Source organism: Pteronotus mesoamericanus, unplaced genomic scaffold (genome assembly GCF_021234165.1).
Source record: "Pteronotus mesoamericanus isolate MK-2021 breed Mesoamerican mustached bat unplaced genomic scaffold, CSHL_Meso_final scaffold_54, whole genome shotgun sequence".
NCBI classification, from domain to species: domain Eukaryota; kingdom Metazoa; phylum Chordata; class Mammalia; order Chiroptera; family Mormoopidae; genus Pteronotus; species Pteronotus mesoamericanus.
This window is the reverse complement of record NW_026555321.1, coordinates 41310412-41330026: the sequence shown is the minus strand read 5'-3', so window position 1 is coordinate 41330026 and position 19615 is coordinate 41310412. Positions and strand designations below refer to the sequence as shown.

At 37.2% G+C, this 19615-nt stretch overlaps 1 protein-coding gene across 1 annotated transcript in view; it reads left to right on the top strand.

Moving 5' to 3' along the window:
- DNAH12 (dynein axonemal heavy chain 12) overlaps positions 1-19615 on the top strand; it is a 230243-nt gene that overhangs the window by 53770 nt on the left and 156858 nt on the right. The window contains exons 15-17 of the mRNA XM_054561819.1: positions 117-310; positions 867-1110; positions 19306-19491. Of these exons, the coding sequence (XP_054417794.1) occupies positions 117-310; positions 867-1110; positions 19306-19491 (624 nt within the window). The remainder of the gene's footprint in view (positions 1-116; positions 311-866; positions 1111-19305; positions 19492-19615) is intronic.

The window sequence follows — 19615 nt, the reverse complement described above, 5'->3', positions numbered from 1 at the left end:
GTTGGTATTTAAAGTGTCTATATAAATACAAGGACATAGTCTATGCTAAATCATATAATCTTATTTTTATAACATTACTTGGATATTTCTTGAGATAAAAAATTATTTACTTTCAGTATGTGACCGATGTAAGACAACTACAGAAACGTATTCAGGAATCTGAAGAAGCAGTTCAGTTTATTAATAAAGAAGAGGAACTTTTCAAATGGGAATTGACAAAATATCCTGAACTGGATAAATTAAAAGTCAACATTGAACCCTACCATAAGTTTTTTAATTTAGTTTTGAAGTGGCAACGAACAGAAAAACGGTAATTTCTGGTAATGTAGTAAAAATTAAGCAAATGATACAAAAGGATTTATAAAATAAATGTATGTAGATTTCTTGTTGGTGTTGGCTAAGTTCTTAGAGTAGGACTTATCTGTTAATTTAGAAGAGAACCAAGTATCATATAGGTGAAACCTCAAATGTTGCTAAGGTATCGCCTCAGTTTACTACTCCATAAAATATCTAAAGTATCACTTGAGTTTTCCAGAGTGATTCATTTTTTAATGAAATTAATTAATTAATTTGATGAATGTTCATACCAAAAATTAGAAGTATGGAGTGAAATCTACATTTAATTGGATATCGTTAGTCATCCATTTACAGTCTGTGCACCTTTTAGGCATGCAGCATAGCTCAAATGATTGTTTTAATCTTGTCTCTTTACCATCAGTCCTACCTCTGTGGCTAAGAAAAAACTGTTATCTACTCTTGCCCTCACTTGTTTCTTTTGCATAATGAGAGGTCTAGCCTAAAGAATCACTAAAGTCCCTTCAAACTCCAAAAGTCTGAGTTCAATATTATTTTTTCTTTTAATTCAGATGGATGGATGGAGGGTTTTTGGACCTTAATGGGGAAAGCATGGAAGCTGATGTAGATGAATTTTCCCGAGAGATTTTTAAGACGCTGAAATTTTTTCAAATGAAGCAAAAGAAGGAATTACAAGAAAAAAGAAAGTCATCAAAAAGACGATCTCTGGAAACAGAAAAACTTGAAGAAGAACCAAAAGAGAATCCTACTATAACTATGTGCTCTACAGTAATGGAGCACATAAAAAATTTTAAGGTATGAATACAATTAACGGTATTTTAGAAAGCCATGGTAGGGCTCTTCAACATCATTAACTGGTAAAGAAGAGAAATAGATTTGGGAGTAAAACAAAAAATGAATACAGAAAACTTGATGTGTTATTGAATCCATGCTTCATATTTTTTCTAATGAAGTCAGCAAAATTGATTCCTTCATAGAACAATGCTTAACAAAGATGAAATATTATAATAACTAGATATACAATGATATAAAGAGGGTAAAAAGTTAATAGGACAGACCAGTTAGCCTATACTAAGGACAACAACACAGGGTAGCAGGCAGTTAGGAAAGTTTTGGAGACATTCTACCTAGGTTTATATCACAGTTCTGTTCTTGTTAATGGCATATCTTAGCAGTATATAGCCAGCCTCTTGTATCTCAGTCACCATTATTTAATAATAATTATTAAATTATTATTGTTTACAAAAAACCCCCAAAACATGACTGTCATAAAAAGATAAAAGTAAACATGTCAAATATTTTATTCTACTTTATAATTAATGAGAGAACCAGTGAGATGGTAAGTCTGGTTCAAAGAGCATTTGAGGAGCTGAGTATTTATAGGCAATTTAATAAAGGAACCTTAGAAAAAGATTGGTAGTATTAATTGGTTAATGTCATACAGAACAGTATGCCATAACAATATGCCATTGTACCATTTGAAGTTACCTTTTTGATTAGGCAGAAATTACTTGCTATACTGGACAAAACACTGCAAGCTAACATGTAATTTTGCAGTCTGGGACTTTACATAGGAAACAGTGAATTGAACAAAATACAGTTTTTAAACAGTTAAATTTTCCTTAGGTGGCCACTGTACCTTGTATGAAATTGAAAGAACATGCCACATACCTTTTTTTGCCTTTCCCCCCAAGTTTAAAAAAATTTAAATTATAATTGACATACAATATTAAATTAGTTTCAAGTATACAACATAGTGATTCTGTATTTATATACCTTATAATGTGATCACCACAATAAGTCTCTTAACCATCTGCCACTGCACAAAGTTATTATGATATTATTGACTGTTACCTCTGCTGTACATTATATCCCTATGACTTATATATGTTATAACTAGAAATTTGTACCTGTTATTTCCATCCATGTTTTTTTACCCATGTCTTCACCCCCATACTCTCTGGCAATATCAGTTTGTTCTTTGTATCTGTATTTGTTTCTGTTTTTTGTTTTGTTTCATTTGTTCATCAGTTTTCTTAAGTCACATATGTGAAATCATATGGTATTTTTCTCTTTCATGTCTTTTTTAACTTAGCATAATACCATCTAGGTCCATTCATGTTGTTACATATGCCAAGATTTTCTTCTTTTTTTAATTGCTGAATAATAATATTCTATTGTATACCACCACTTCTTTATCCAGTCATCTATTGATGGATACCTAGGTTGCTTCCAAGTCTTGGCTATTGTAAACTAAGCTTCAATAAACATATAGAGGGAAAATATATCTTTTAGAATTAGTGTTTTTGTTTTCTTTAGATAAATACCTAGAATTGGAATTGCAGGGTCATATAGTAGTTCTATTTTCTTTTTTTGAGGAACCTCCATACTGTTTTCCATGGTGGCTGCACCAATTTACAACCCTAACAGTGCACGAAGGTTCCCACTTCTCCACATCCTTGCCAATACTTGTTATTTGTTAACTTTTTTATTACAGCCATTCTTAAAGGTATGAAGTGATATCTCATTGTAATTTTGATTTGCATTTCACTGATGATTAATGATTTTGAGCATCTTTTCATATGTTGTTGGACACCTATATGTATTCTTTGAAGAAATGTCTTTTCAGGTGTCTGCCCATTTTTTAAGTCAGATTGTTTGTTTTTATTTTGAGTTTATGAGTTCTTTATATACTTTGGATATTAACCCCTTATCAGATATGCCATTTGCAAATATATTCTCTCATTCAGTAGATTGTCTTTTTGTTTTGTTGGTGGTTTTCTTTGCTGTGCAAAAACCCTTGAGTTTGATGAAGTCCCATTTGCTTTATTTGCTTTTGTTGTCCTTGCTGGGAAGGTGTATCCAAAAAAAATATTGCTGAAACTGATGTCAGAGTGTTTCTGCCTGTGTTTTCTTCTAGGAGTTTTATGGCTGTATGTTTTACATTTAAGAATTTAATCCATTTTTAGTTTATTTTTTATGTGGTATAAGAAAATGATCCAGATTAAGTTTTTGCTTGTATCTATCCAGTTTTCCCAACACCATGTATTAAAGAGACTGTAATTTTCTCATTTTATATTCTTGCCTCCCTTGTTGTAAGTTAATTAACCATATATGTGAGGGTTTATTTCTGGGCTCTCTATTGTGTTCCATTGATCTGTGTGTCTGTTTTTGTGGTGGTATCATACTATTTTGATTATTGTATCTTAGTAATACAGTTTGAAATCAGTGTGTGCGATACCTCCAACTTTGTTCTTTCTCAAGTTGCTTTAGCAATTTGGGGCTTTTGTCGTTTCATATAAATTTTAGGATTTTTTGTTCTAGTTTTGTGGGAAAAATGCCATTGGTATTTTGATAGGGATTGCATTAAATCTTTGAATGGTATGGATATTTTAAAAATATCCTTCCAATCCATGATCACAGTATATTCTTCCATTTATTTGTGTTGCCTTCAATTTCTTGTATCAGTATTTTATAGTTTTCAAAATATAGGTCTTTTACCTTCTTGGTTAATTTATGGTGGGTTTTATGTTATTTTTTGATGCAACGGTAAATGGAACTGTTTTCTTAATTTCTCTTTATGATAGTTGTTATTGTTAACATATGTTGTGAAATCTAAAACTTGAAGAACCAGTGTCCTATAATATTGTTCTGGAAACAAAGTTGGTATTGGGTAGTATTGGTTGATTGCTTTCATTTCTGAAAAATATTTTATGTACTTAAAATTTTATCATTAGTTTACTGTTTTTTCATTTGTTTTGGCTTACTTTTTTTAAAAACATAGACTTATTGAGATATAATGTACACATCATAAAACTCACTCTTTAAAATGTGCAGTTCAGTGGTTTCTTAGAATACTCACAGAGTTGTGCAAACATCATCAATATCTAATCTGAGAACATCTTCTTCACTACAAAAAATAAGCCCATAATCACTAGCAATTATTCTCCATGCTCTCTTCCTCCTAGGCCTTGGCAACTCCTTATCTACTTTCTGTCTCTATGAATTTATCTTTTCCAGACATTTCATATAAATGGAATCATACAGTATATGGCCTTTGTGACTTCTTTCAGTTAGCATGTTTTCAAGGTTCACCCATGTTGAAACATGAATCATACTTCATTCTTTTTTTATAGTTAGTTCTGAAATACATATTTTATTTTCAATAAATATTCTTTTTAAAATCACTTTTATTATTCTATTACATATGTAGTACATATGGGAGTATGTTGTTCCAATATTTCCCCCTTTGCCTGCCTCTACCCATCCCACCCCACCCCCCACCAAAGTCAATTCCCACTCTGTTGTCCGTGTCCATGGGTCACTTCATACATGCTTTTTGTTTAGTCCCTTCTTCTTTCCAACATTGTCCTCCTTCCCCATCCCCTCTGGTCACTTTCAGTCTGCTTCATGTTTCCATGCCTGTGGCTTATTTTGTTCGCTAGGTTATTTTGTTGCATAAATTCCACTTATAGGTAAGATCATATGGTATTTGTCTTTCACCACCTGGTTTATTTCACTTAGCATAATATTCTCCGGTTCCATCATGCTATTGTGAAAGGATTTCCTTCTTTCTTTCTGCTGTGTAGTATTCCATTGCATAAATGTACCACAATGTTTTTGATCCACTCATTTACTTAAACTGTTTCCAGCACTTGGTTATTGTAAATAGCACCACTATGAACATAGGGGTACATAAATTCTTTTGAATTGATAATTTGAGATTATTAGGGAATATTCCCAGCAGCAGAATCATTTAATCAAAAGGCAGTTACATTTTTAGTTTTTTGAGGAAATTTCATACTGTTTTCTACAGTGGCTGCACCAGTCTGCATTGACACAAATATTGTACTAGGTTTCCCTTTTCTCCACGTCCTTGCTGGCACTTGTTTGCTACATCAAACTAAAAAGCTTCAGCACGGCTAAAGAAACCATCCTCAAAATGAAAAGGGGACCAACTATATGGGAGAACATATTTGCCAATGATACATTGGACAAGGGTTTCATCTACAAAATATATAAAGAACTCATATGACTAAACATCAGGAAGACTAACAATCCAATTGAAAAATGGGCAAGGGGCCTGAACAGACACTTCTCCAAGGAGGACATACAGAGGGCCCATAGACATATGAAAAGATGTTCAACATCACTAGCCATCAGAGAGATGCAAATTAAAACTGCAATGAGATATGACCTCACACCTGTCAGAATGGTCATCTTTAATAAATATGTCATTCTTTTTTATTGATGAATAACATTATATTGTATGCATATACTACATTTTGTTTATTCATCCACTTGATGGGCATTTATGTTTTTTTTTTTTTAGCTATTGTGAATAATGCTGCTTTGAATATTCATGTACAAGTTTTCATGTGGGCACATGTTTCTATATTTTGTAAATATTTTATTGTTTATACTATTACAGTTGTCCCAATTTTCCCCTTTTGTCCCTCTCTACCTTGCTCCCTCATACTCCTTCAGGCAATCTCCACACCATTGTCCATGTCCATGGGTCGGTCATGCATATATGAGTATGTTCTTTGGCTAATTGCTTCACCTTCTTTTAACCACTCCTCGCATGCTTTTCCTCTTACAGCTGTCTGTCTGTTCCATGTTCCTATGCCTATGATTCTGTTTCGCTCATTAGTTTATTTTATTCATTAGATTCCACATATAAGTGACATCATATGGTATTTGTCTTTGAATGACTGGCTTATTTCACTTAGCATAATAGTCTCCGTTTTCATCCATGCTGTTGCAAAAGGTAAGAATTCCTTCTTTTTTACTGCTGAGTAATATTCCATTGTATAAATGTACCACAGCGTTTTTTTTTTTTTATCCATTCATCTACTGATGGGCACTTAGGCTGTTACCAGATTTTGGCTGGTATAAATAATGCTGCTATAAACATAGGGGTGCATTTTTTTTGAATTGGTGTTTTGAGATTCTTTGGATATATTCCCAGAAGTGGAATTTCTGGGTCAAAAAGCAGTTTCATTTTTAATTTTTTGAGGAAATTCCATACTGTTTTCCACAGCTGCTAAACCAATATGCATTCCCATGAAGGGTTCCCTTTTCTCCACATCCTTGTCAGCACTTGTTGATTGTTAATTTATTAATTATGGTCATTTTGGCAGGTGTGAGGTGATATCTCATTTTGGTTTTAATTTGTATCTCTCTAGTGGCTAATGATGTTGAGCATTTTTTCAAATGTCTATGGGCCAACTGTATGTCCTCCTTGGAATAGACATTCAGGTCCTTTGCCCATTTTTTAATTGGGCTGTCTTCCTGGTATTGAGTCATATAAGTTTTTTATATGTTTTGGAAATTAAACTTTTGTCCGATGTATCATTGACAAATGTATTCTCCCATATGGTCAGTTCCCTTTTCATTTTGATACTGGTTTCTTAAGCTATGCAGAAAATTTTTAATTTGATGTAGTCCCATTTGTTTACTTTTTCCTTTGTTTCCTTTGCCCTAGGAGATATATCAGCAAAAACAGTTGCCATGTGGGATATCTGAAATTTTACTACCTGTGTTTACCTTTAGGATTTTTATGGTATCACAACTTATGTATAAGCCTGTCATGCATTTTGAGTTTATTCTTGTATATGGTGTTAGTTGGTGGTCTAGTTTCATTTTTCTTTTTTGCATGTACCAGTCCAATTCTTCTAATACCATTTATTTAATAGACTGTCTTTCCACTACATTGTATACTCTTGCCTCCTTTGTCAAATATTGACCATAAAGGCATGGGTTTATGTCAGGCTCTCTGTTCTGTTCCATTGATTTATATGTGTTCTCATGCCAGTATGAGACTGTTTTGATTATAGTGGCCTAATTATATAGTTTGATATCGTATTATGATCCCTCTACTTTGTTCTTCTTCTCATGATTGCTGAGGCTATTCAGGCTCTTTCTTGACTACATATACGGTTTTGGGATGTTTGTCCTAGATCTGTGAAATATGCCATTGGTATCTTAATAGGAATGGTGTTAACTCTATAGGATGCTTTGAGTAGTATGGACATTTTAATAATGTTAAATCTCTCAATCTGTGAATATGGTATATGCTTTCACTTATTTGTACCTTCCTCAACTTCTTTCTTTAGTGTCCTATAGTTTTCCAAGTACAGATCTTTTATCTCTTTGGTTAAATTTATTCCTATGTACCTTATTTATTTTTTTGTGCAATAGTAAATGGCATTGTTTTCTTAGTTTCTCTTTCTGATAGTTCATTATTGGTGTATAAAAAGTGCCATCAATTTTGAGTATTGAATTTGTATACTGCTACTTTGCTGAATTCATTCATTAGGTCACATAGTTTTTTGGTGGAGTGCATAGGGTTTTCCATGTACAATAATGTCATGTTGTTTGAGAATGACAGGTTTACTTCCTCCTTTCCAATTTAGATGCCTTTTATTTTTTCTTCTGATCTGATCTCTGTGTCTAGGACTTTCAGTACTATGTTGAAATAGAGTAGTGAAAGTGGACATCCCTGTCTTGTTCCTGATCTTAAGGGAAATGTTTTTAGTTTTTGCCTATTGAGTGTGTTGTTGGCCATAGGTTTTTCATGCAAAGCCTTTATAATGTTGAGGCATGATCCCTCTATTCCTACTTCACTGAGAATTTTTATCATAAATGGGTGCTGGATTTTATCAAATGCTTTTTCTGTATCTATTGATATATTCATGTATTTATGTGATGTATCACATTTATTGATTTGCAAATACTGTACCAACTTTTCATCCCTGGGGTAAATCCCACTTGATCATGGTGTATTATTATTTTTTGTACTGCTGGATCCAGTTTGCTAATATTTTGTTGAGAATTTTAGCATCTATGTTAATCAGGGATATTAGCCTATAATTTTTTTTCTTTGTTGTGTCTTTATCTGATTTTGTAATTAGGATAATACCAGCCTTATAAAAAGAGCTTGTCAGCCTTTCCTCCTTTTGAATTTTTTGGAATAGTTAGAAGGATAGGTGTTGGTTCTTCTTTAAATGATTGGTGATCATTTGCCTCTGAAGCCATCTGGTCCAGGATTTTTGTTTGCTGCGAATTTTTTTTTTGATTACTGCCTCAATTTCATTAGTTGTTATTGGACTGTTTAGGTTTTCTGTTTCTTCCTCATTCAGTTTTGGAAAATGTATGGTTCTAGGATTTATCCATTTCACCCAGGTTATCTACTTTCTTGGCATAGTTGTTCATAGTATTTTCTTACAATCCTTTGTATTTCTGTGATATCAGTTGTTACTTTTCCTCTTTCATTTCATTATTTATTTGGGTCCTCTCTTTTTTTCTTGATGAATCTGGTTCAAGGTTCATCAATTTTGTTTATCTTTTCAAAGAACCAGGTCCTGGATTCACTGACCTTTCCAGTTGTTTTTTAGTCTCTATGCCACTTATTTCCACTGTGATGTTGATTATTTCCTTCTCTCTACTCACTCTGAGCTTTGTTTGCTGTTGTTTTTCTAGCTCTTTTAGGTGTAGGGTTTAGATTGTTTATTGGAGATTTTTCTTGCTTCTTGAGGTAGGCCTGCAGTACTATGAACTTCCTCTCAGGACTGCTCTTGCTGTGTTCCATAGGATTTGGGTTGTTGTGTGTTCATTTTCATTTGTTCCCAGGTAATTCTTCATTTCTTCCTTGATATCAATGATAATCCATTAATTATTTAATAACATGCTATTTAGGCTCCTTGTATATGAATATTTTGAGTTCTTTTTAGTTTATTTACTTTTTAAATACATTTGTCTCTGCCTCCCCCCCACCTCTTTCCCTTGCCCCCTCCCTCCTTCCCTCCCTCAGCTCTTCCCCTTTGGTTTTGTCCATGAGTCCTTGCTATATGTTCCTTGACTTTCCCCTTCCCTTCTCTTTCCCTGCCCCCCGCCCCTTCCCTCTTGTCTCTGTTGATTTCTTTTCCTTTCAGTGTTGCTGGTCATATTTTCCTTGCATCTTTGCATTGTTGGTTAGGTTCCACTTATAGGTGAGATCATATGGTATTTGTCTTTCGCCCCCTGGCTTATTTCGCTTAGCATGATGCTCTCCAGTTCCATCCATGCTGTCGCGAAGTTTAGTAGTTCTTTTTTCTTTCTGCTGCGTAGTATTCCATTGTGTATATGTACCATTATTTTTTGATCCAATCATCTACTGATGGGCATTTAGGTTGCTTCCAAGACTTGGCTATTGTAAATTGTGCTGCTATGAACATTGGGGTGCATAGGTTCTTTTGTATTGGCGTTTTGGTGTTCTCAGGGTATAGTCCCAGCAGGGGAATCGCTGGATCAAAAGGCAGTTCCATTTTCAGCTTTCTGAGGAAATTCCACACTGCTTTCCATAGTGGCTGCACCAGTCTGCATTCCCACCAACAGTGTACTAGGGTTCCCTTTTCTCCACAGCCTCACCAGCACCTGTTGTTTGTGGGTCTCTTTATGATGGCCATTCTGACCGGTGTGAGGTGGTACCTCATGGTGGTTTTGATCTGCATTTCTCTGATGGCTAGTGATGCTGAGCATCCTTTCAAATGCCTCTGGGCCCTCTGTATCTCCTCCTTAGAAAAGCATCTGCCCAGGTCCTTTGCCCATTTTTTGATTGGATCGTTTGCCTTCTTGGAGTGGAGTCGAGTGAGTTCTTTATATATCTTGGAGATCAAACCTCTATCTGATGTATCATTAGCAAATATATTTTCCCATACGGTTGGCTCCCTTTTCATTTTGCTGATGTTTTCTTTCGCCGTGCAGAAGCTTCTTATTTTGATGAGGTCCCACTTGTTTATTGTTTCCTTTATGTCCCTTGCTTTCGGAGACATATTGGTGAAAAAATTGCTGCGTGGGATATCTGAGAGTTTCCTGCCAATGTTCTCCTCGAGGACTTTGATGGTGTTGCGACTTATATTTAAGCCTTTTATCCATCTTGAGTTTATTTTTGTGTATGGTGTCAGCTGATGATCCAATTTCAATTTTTTGCATGTAGCGGTCCAGCTCTCCCAACACCATTTGTTGAAGAGGCTGTTATTGCTCCATTTTATGCTTCTGCCCCCTTTGTCGAATATTAGATGTCCATAGAGACCTGGGCTTATTTCTGGGCTTTCTGTTCTGTTCCACTGGTCTAATCTGAGTTTTTTAATTGAGATTGCTTTCTAGTTTTATGCCATTGTGATTAAAAAGAATGCTTCATATTATTTGAAGTATTTTTTTCAAAGTTATTTTGTGTCCTAACATATGGTCTGTCTTTGAGAATGATCCATGTACACTTCAGAATAATGTGTATTCTGCTGCTCTTGAATGAAATATTCTGTAAATATCAATTAAATTCATTCATTCTAATGTGTCACTTAAGGTCACTGTTTCCTTGTTGTGTTTTTGTCTGGATTATCCATCAGTTGGTCACACTGGTGTGTTAAAATCCCCTACTATAGATGTATTGCTGTCACTCTCTTCCTTAAAGTACACCAAGATTTTCTTCATATATTTAGGTGCTCATATATGGGGTGTGTTTACAGAAGTTATTTCCTCTTCTTGGATCAATCCCTTTAGTATTATGTAGTAACCTTATTTGCCTTTTGTTATGGCCATTGTTTTGAAGTCTATTTTGTCAGATGTAGATATCGCTTACCTCAGCTTTTCTTTTTTGCCTGCATTTGCATGACATACTTTTCCATCCCTTCACTTTCAGCCTCTGTAAATCTTTTGTTCTGAGGTGTGCTTTGGGCCTTTGTTTCACTTTTATTGGATATATTCCTTGAAATGGAATTGCAGGGGCATGTAATTCTATTTTTTTACTTTTGGTGGTACTGCCAGACTGTTCCGAAGTGGCTGCACTCTAATACATTTCCACTAGCAATGCATGGTGGGAGTATTCCAATTTGTAAACATTCTTGTCAATACTTGTTATTGTCCATATTTTTTGCAATCCCAGTGGGTGTTAAGTGGTATCTTATTGTGGTTTTTTGTTTGCATTAGCCTGATGACTAATGATGTTATGCATCTTTCCAGGTGCTTATTGGCCATTTGTTTGTTTTTTTTTGAAAAATATCTGTCTGATTCCTTTGTCCATTTTTAAATTAGATGTTTTTGCCTCATTATTTAATTGTAGACTTTTTATATATTCTCAACACAAGTCCCTAATTAGATAGATAATTTACAAAATTTTACCATTTATTCTATGGATTATATTTTAATTTTTTTGATGGTGTGTTTTAAAGAACAGTTTTAAATTTTGACCTGTCACTTACCTATTTTTTTTTGTTGCTTATGATTTTGTGTCATATCTGAAAATTACTGTTAAATCCATGATAATTTGCACATATTTTTCTTCTAAGAATTTTTTATTCTTAATTCTTACATTTAGGTCTTTGATCCATTTTTCCCCCTCACCTGAGGACATTTTTTCATTGCTTCTAGAGAGAGAGGCAGGGAAAGAGAGAGAGAGAAATACTGACGTGAGGAAGTAACATCAATTGGTTGCCCTCTTATATGCACCCTGATCAAAGATTGAACCCACAAACTGGGTATGTGCCCTGACTGGGAATCGAACCTGAGACCTCTCAGTCCATAAGATGACACTCCAAAGAACTGAGCCACACTGGCCAGGGTCTTTGACCCATTTTGATTTAATTTTTTTGTAGGTGATGTGAGGCAAGGATTAGGATATGTGGAAATCTGGCTGTTCCAATACCATTTGTTTAAAAGACTATTCTTTCCCATTGAATTTTATTGGTACTTTTTTTGAAAATCAGTTGACTGTATATGTAAGGGTTTATTTATGGACTCTTGATTCTACTTCATTTATTTGTATGTCTGTCTTTATGTTAGTGCCAGACTGCCTCAATTACTACAGCCTTGTAACGTGCTTTGAAATTTGTAAGTATGAGTCCTCTAACTTTATTCTTCTTTTCCAAGATTGTCTAGGCTATTCTGTATTCCTTGTATTTTCATATGAATTTTATGATAAGCTTATCAATTTGTGTAAAAAATAGTCAGCTGAGGGAGATGGTAGAGGCCATGTAATGTCACCTTTATTCTGAGGAGAGAATAGTTTCAATGCAGAGCAATGAAATCTTTAATCTGGAGAAGCATAACCATACTCCAAGGAAGCATCATCAAAATCACCAGTAGCAGCAACAGCAGAAGCCACTGCTTCTTCCAATACTTGCCAATGAGAAACATACCAGCAGCCAAAACGAGGGCTTGATTGTTGACCTGAAGAATTTTAGTAACCCAGGAGAGAAGACTTTCATCCAATGTAGCCATCTCTTTGTGTGCAAGCTTCCTCCTGACATCACTAAAGAGGAAATGAGGAAACTATTTGAGAAATATGGGAAGATGGACAGAGTATTCATTCATAAGGACAAGGGCTTTAACTTTATTTGCTTTGAAACACAAACCCTTGCAGAAGTTGCCAAAGTGGAGCTTGACAGACAACATGACACTTCATAGAATGCAGCTTTATGTGTGCTTGGCATATCATAGTGCATTTCTCATGTTCCAAATACTTTTTCAGTATGGGTCCAACATGCTGCTGAAGGAAGCCTTTTATGTGTTTGGCCAGATAGAGAGTATTATACTCACTGTGGATGACTGAGGAAGGCCCTCAGGAAAAAGGATTGTTGAGTTCTTGAGGAAGCCAGCTGCTCAGAAAGTCTGGACAGATGCAGTGAAGGCTTCTTCCCACCAAAAACATTACATTGGCCTGTAACTGTGGAGCCCATGACCAGTTAGAGGATGAAGAGGGAGTGCCAGAGAAGCTGGTTGGTATAAAGAGCTGGCAAGTTCACAAGGAACAAGAACAGCTATCCAGATTTGCACAGATGTGTGCTTTTGAACATGAGTATGCCATGTGCTGGAAGGCAGTCATTGAGATGCCGAAGCAACAGCAGGACCAAGTGGACCTCTACATCAAGGAAACTCATGAGAAACTGAGATGGAGATAGAGGATGCCCACCATGAGCACCAGATCATGATAATGAGACAGGATTTGATGAAGCTTCAAGAACTTTGGAGGATGAAAAAGCTACATTACCAAGATATGAAAAAACAGAAGCAACTAGAGCCCAGGCAGGAAAGGACCATAGGCGCTGTGAAAAGGAGATGCAGTAGCAACAGGAAAAAATGATGCAGTGACAACAGGAAGGATTCAAGGGAACCTTCTCTCACATGAGAGGTATAGATGGGCCAGATGTTGATGGTAGTAGGTGCTATAGGCATAAAGAACAGAGGCACGATACTATACTTCTGTGGTAGTTGGTACCTCAGCTCCACCAGGACCTGCCATGGTGATGCTAGATGGAATCTGGGGGTTTACCTCATTAACAGCTTTGGCCAACCTGGTACAATAGAAGGAATTGAGGCGATTGGTGGAACCCTTGCTGCACTCAATCCTGCAGCTCCTGAAGCTGCATTTGTTCCAACCATATGCTGCTGATCATTGTAAAATTATAGTGCCTAGTTTCCAAAAATTCTAAAAGAAGGGTTCTTTCTGAACTAACCATAATTCTGTACTGGAAGTGTTAGAGGTTCTTCCCAGTAGTTAGGTCGCCCCTGCCTGTACTTCTCTAGGGAATATGCTGGAAGCAAAGGGTGATGAAGGGTTGGTTTTTAACAAATCCTCTATATGGTATATTGTTTAACTAAACAAATCTGTATAATGCATTCTTGAAATCTCATATGATTGTTGAGGGCCTGCAGAGAACCATGGCAACATGGATCCCATTAATCTTGATCATTTCCCATTAATCTAGATTAATCTTGATCTAGAGTCCCATTAATCTTGATCATTTCATTCCTTGTCTGCCTTTTTCGATCTTCTTTCTCATTTTTATAACCCATCCCCCTCCCCCAAACTTAGAGACACTGACACAAATACCACAAAAATCAAACATCACTTAATGACCCTGTGTTCCATTCACTCCCAGGTATGAATTCAAGCAAATGTCCATAGAATTCACAGACAACATACACAAGGTTCTATTGTATTGTTAGGCAAATGATTCCTGGTATTTAATATGACCATTTTACAAAGCAAGCTGACATCCAGTTAATCCCTGGAGGCTTGGGCCGGTATTATCTGAAAGGAATGTTCTTGCATAGGTAAGTGAGGCCATTAAATTGTTTACTGCTTTGGATTATGCAGCTCTTAACAAATCTGTGCCAAGTGGCTATAAGCCACCTATGTTAGCCCATGCCACTTGGCTATAAGCCACCTGTATTAGCCAACACCATTTGGCTATATACAACAAGACTTATCCCCTTTAGGGTGTAGGGATCTACTGTTTTGCTATTGCTTCTGTCCATAGGGTCCCTTAATAAACTCTTGATGTATTTCTGGAGTTGTCAGCCTTTTTCTTCATTAAGTACAACCCAGGAATGTCACTTTTGTATCATGATATTGCTATTCATAGTTTTTCTTGATAGGCCCAATACAGTCTTGGAAACAGGGTTGCTGTATGCTGGAGATCTGACAGTAGCTCTTAGTTGTGCCTTTAATAGGTAGTTATGTTATGCATTTTTTTAGTGCATTTTTAAAACTCTTTTATTTCTCTCTGATACCTGTGAAGTTTTTCTGAGAAATGGAGCAGTAATGTAGAATCAATTTGTTAAAATACATTTTAAACCTTAAAAAAAGGAACCTGGGATTTTGATAGGGATTGCATTGAATCTGTAGATTGATTCGGAAGCATTGCCATCTTAACAATATTAATTCTACTCCTGGCCAAGATGGAGGTATAGGTAGATACACTTTGGCTCCTTGCACAACCAAAAGAAGGACAACAACAAATTAAAAAAAAAATAACCAGAACTGCAAGAGAATTGAACTGTATAGATGTCCGACAACCAAGAAGTAAAAGAAGCATTTATCCAGACCAGTGGAGGGGGGTGTGTGCAGAGATGGGCAGCCAGAGCAGAGAGGATCATGGCAAGGTGGAGGCTGGAGGACCATGCAGACGAGGCAGTGGCCAGTAGACCAGGTCCCACTTTGCACGTGGATGTACCAGGAGGAACAACTGGGGAATGAGACAGATTGCACAACCCAGGGTTCCAGTGTGGGAAAAAAAAGCGTCAAAACTTCTGGCTGTAAAAACCTGTGGGGGATGAGCAGTGGGAGAAATTCCCAAACTCACAAGAAACTTTGTTGGATAGACCCACAGGGTCCTAGAACATACACAAACCCACCCACCCAGGAATCAGCAACAAAAGGGCCCAATTTGCTTGTGGGTAGTGGCAGAAGTGATTGAGACCTGGCAGAGAGCTGAGCAAGTGTCATTGTTTCCTCTCAGACCCCTTCCCCACATACAACATCACAACACAGTGACCTGGGTTGCCCCACCCTGGCAAATACCTAAGGCTCCACCCCATCCAATGGAACAAGCACCCTGAGACCAAAAAAAAAAAAAAAAAAAAAGCCCAAATGAAAGAACAGATCAAAGCTCCAAAAATAGAATCAAAGTGATGAAGAGATAGCAAGCTTAGCAGAGACACACAGTTCAAAACACTGGTAATCAGGGTGCCCACAGAAATGGTTGAGTATGGTCACAAAATGGAGGAAAAAGCGAAGGCTATGCAAAGTGAAGTGAAGAAAAATATACAGGGAACCAACAGTGAAGGGAAGGAAACCAGAATTCAAATCAATGGTTTGGAGCAGAAGGAGGAAATAAACATTCAACCAGAACAGAATCAAGAAACAAGAACTCAGAAAAAAGAGGAGAGGCTTAGGAACCTCTGGGATAACTTTGGACGTTCCAACATCTGAATCATAGGGGTGCCAAAAGGAGAGTGGGAAGAGCAAGAAATTGAAAACTTATTTTAAAAAATAATGGAGGAAAACTCCCCCAATCTAGCCAAGGAAATAGACTTCTAGGAGATCCAGGTAGCTCAGAGAATCCCAAAGAAGCTGGATCCAAGGAAGCACACACCAAGGGACATCATAAGTACATTACCCAAAATTAAAGATAAGGAGAAAATCTTAAAAACGGCAAGAGGAAAGGAGACAGTTACCTACAAAGGAGTTCCCATAAGACTATCAGCTTTCTCAAGAGAAGCCTTACAGGGAAGAAGGGGCTGGAAAGAAGTATTCAAAGTCATGAAAGGCAAGGACCTACATCCAAGATTACTCTATCCGGCACAGCTATCATTTATAATGGAAGGGCAGATAAAGTGCTTCCTAGATAAAGTAAATTTAAAGGAGTTCATCATCACCAAGTCCTTATTATATGAAGGGTTAAAGGGACTTATTTAAGAAAAAGAAGAGGATCAAGAACTATGAATAGTAAAATGACAACAAACTCATAACTACCAACAACTGAACATAAAAAGCAAAAACAAAGACAAACTAAACAAACAACTAGAGCAGAAACAGAATCACAGAAATCGAAATCAGAGGGGAAAGGGTAGAATGGTAGCAAAGGTACAGGGGATAAGAAGCATAAATAATAGGTACAAAATATACAGGGGGAAGTTAAGAATATAGGAAATGGAGAAGTCAATTAACTTACACATATGACCCATGGACATGAAGTAAGGGGTGGGGAATGCTGGTGGGAGGGGGGTGCCGGGCAAAAGGGAATAAAGGGGGGGAAAATAATGGGACAACTGTAATAGCATAATCAATAAAATATATACATATACATAAAGTAAATCCTCTTAACAAACACCTCTCTCTTCTTCCTCCTCTTTCTCTTCTGTAAACTTGAGAAATATAAGTTAATGAGGCATCTAAAACTCATTATGTAACCCTCCCTCCCTTCAGAGACAACCACTACCCTCATTTTCTTTCTTAAGATTAAAAAAAAATTTTTTGTAGGCCCTTTGACTTAAAAGTTTGTCATATTGCCCTGCCTGATGTGGCTCTGTGGATTGAGCACTGGCCTAAAACAAACAAACAAACAAACCCACCAAAAACAAAAAAAAACCCACAACACTATTAATTCTTCCAATATATGGACATGGGCTGGCTTTCCATTTATTTAGGTTTCTTTAATTTCTTCTAACAATTGTTTGTAATTATCAGTATACAGGTCTTGTACTTCTTTTATACTTCTTGATGCTATTATACATGACATTTCCCCTTTCAATTGTGTTTATGTTATGTTATTTTATACTATATATTTCTACATATAACATGTACAACAACTTTGTATTTCTATAATAATGCAACAATTTTAATTACCATAGTTTTATCATATACTTCAATGTCTTATAGAACATTTACCCCTCTTTTTTTCACTCTTATAATTTTCCTAGCTATTTGTACATGTTTATTTGTACAGATGAACTTCAGAATAATTTTGCTAGTTTGTCTCCCCCCTCCAAATCTAATTGGGATTTTGATTATACTCATTAAATATGTTAAATAATTTTTTGAAGGTTAAGCCATTTTATTGCAGTTGGTGGGCAGGTGGGCAGGCAGTGACAAGCCTTAGTCGGGAGGGCAGATAACAGCTGGATCAAGAGGGAAGGGGCAGGGAGCCCAGAAATAGGGCCTTGTAGGGGAAGGTAAGCAAAAAAGTTTTTATCTTCCTACCCTTACAAGTCTGTACAGGTCATTCAAGAGTATCTTGAGGCCATTAAAGGACAGGTCCTACTCCTCAAGGCTCTAGGCCTGGAGCTGAAAGTTGCTGGGTTCCAGGTTAGAAAAGATGCTCTTCTGGAGATCTAGCTTCCTTAAAAGTTTCCAGCTACTGTTACTGTTCTGATGACTGGCTTTGAAGCTAGATGAAGGAAGAGATATGGCAAAGGTGGGAGCCAGGGGTAGCTTAGACTGGAGGACATGCTTGGAAGTCCTGAGGTGATCATGGTCCCACCGGGCATCCTGCGCGTCTGTCCTAGCAGCCTCCTTGCTGTCCTGGCCACTCTGCAGCTGTTCCAACATCTTCCACCTGTGGGCCTGAGCTTGCCGCCCCTCGACCATCTGTTTCAGCATCCACTACTGAGGCTGGGTGAGCTGGTCCTGCACCAACTTCAGTTCCTCCCTCAGAATCTCTGACTCATCTCACAGCAGTTGTCTCTTGTTCTGCAGCTCTTGGTGAAGGCCACTGGTAACACTAGTTTTGTGATCCTACTTGTATTTGGGCTTGGGCCTATTCCTGCACCTGGCTCCAAAGGTGCTGCAGATCACTTCTCAGCCTGTCCAGGTGTTGCTCCAGGAGAAGAACCTTCCACTCCAGGCCCCCCTGTAGCAACTTAGTCATGCTTCGAGGGCACAAATTTGGTACTTCTGCTGCTCTTGCTCTTCAGCAGGCCCTACACAGTTTGCCTTAGTGCCTCAGTCACCTGAGTCTGGGATTGAAGCTGGGATCTGAGAATAGTAACTTCATCCCTGAGAGAAGATGCCCTATGGGCCTCAGCCCAATTCAGCCTCTCGGGGACAATAGGAGTCTCTAGAGCCTAAGGCTGTTGGACTTGAGTTTCTGATTGGGGAGGCAAGTGATGAGGGGAAATCCAGGTCCCAGTCAGGTCTCCTGCTGCAGCAGAGCTGCCAAGGGGATACAACTGCTGCTTAATCCTGGCCACATTTCTGTCAGTAGCAATGAGAAGCATGTCAAGATGCTTGGACCAGCTCAGACCCCCACTCATAGCCTGTGGCAGGGGTCTGTCTCCCTAGCATCTTGCGCCCTTGCTCTCCCAGCATGGGACAACCAACACACAGCACAAGAATAGCCACAATGTCAAATTGAAATAAGGAATACTAGGGGTAAGGATGTAATATTAGACCAAAACTGTGCATCTGGGACGAGACAGGAGAGATGTGTTTTGGGGGAACTGGGGGGAAAATGGGATACCCTGATGTGGACACATCAGGAGGGAGATGAAAGTGCTGAATCTTGGTAGAGACCTCCTCAGATACAGGATAGTGTCACCATCACACCAAACCTATGCCAGCTACTACTGCAACCGCCAGGTTCAGCTCCCCCAATATATATTAATTTTAAGTGTATGTATATGGAAGTCAAAGGAATGACTCATTATTGTTTATATTTTTACCATTAGGAATATATTCCTACTGTCTCCATCCTATGTAATCCAGGAATGAGAGCACGTCACTGGAAGCAGATATCAGAAATTGTGGGCTATGACTTGACTCCAGATTCTGGAACTACACTGAGAAAAGTTCTAAAATTAAACCTTACACCATACTTGGAAAAATTTGAAGTGATAAGTGCAGGTGCAAGCAAGGTAAATATGATAATCAACTGAAATACTCTACTTAATGAGTATGTTAATCAAATAATTATAGTTCTGTTGTGGTTGAATGTATAGTACTGGATAGCAGTGGGAGGAATTGGGGGAAAGAGTTACA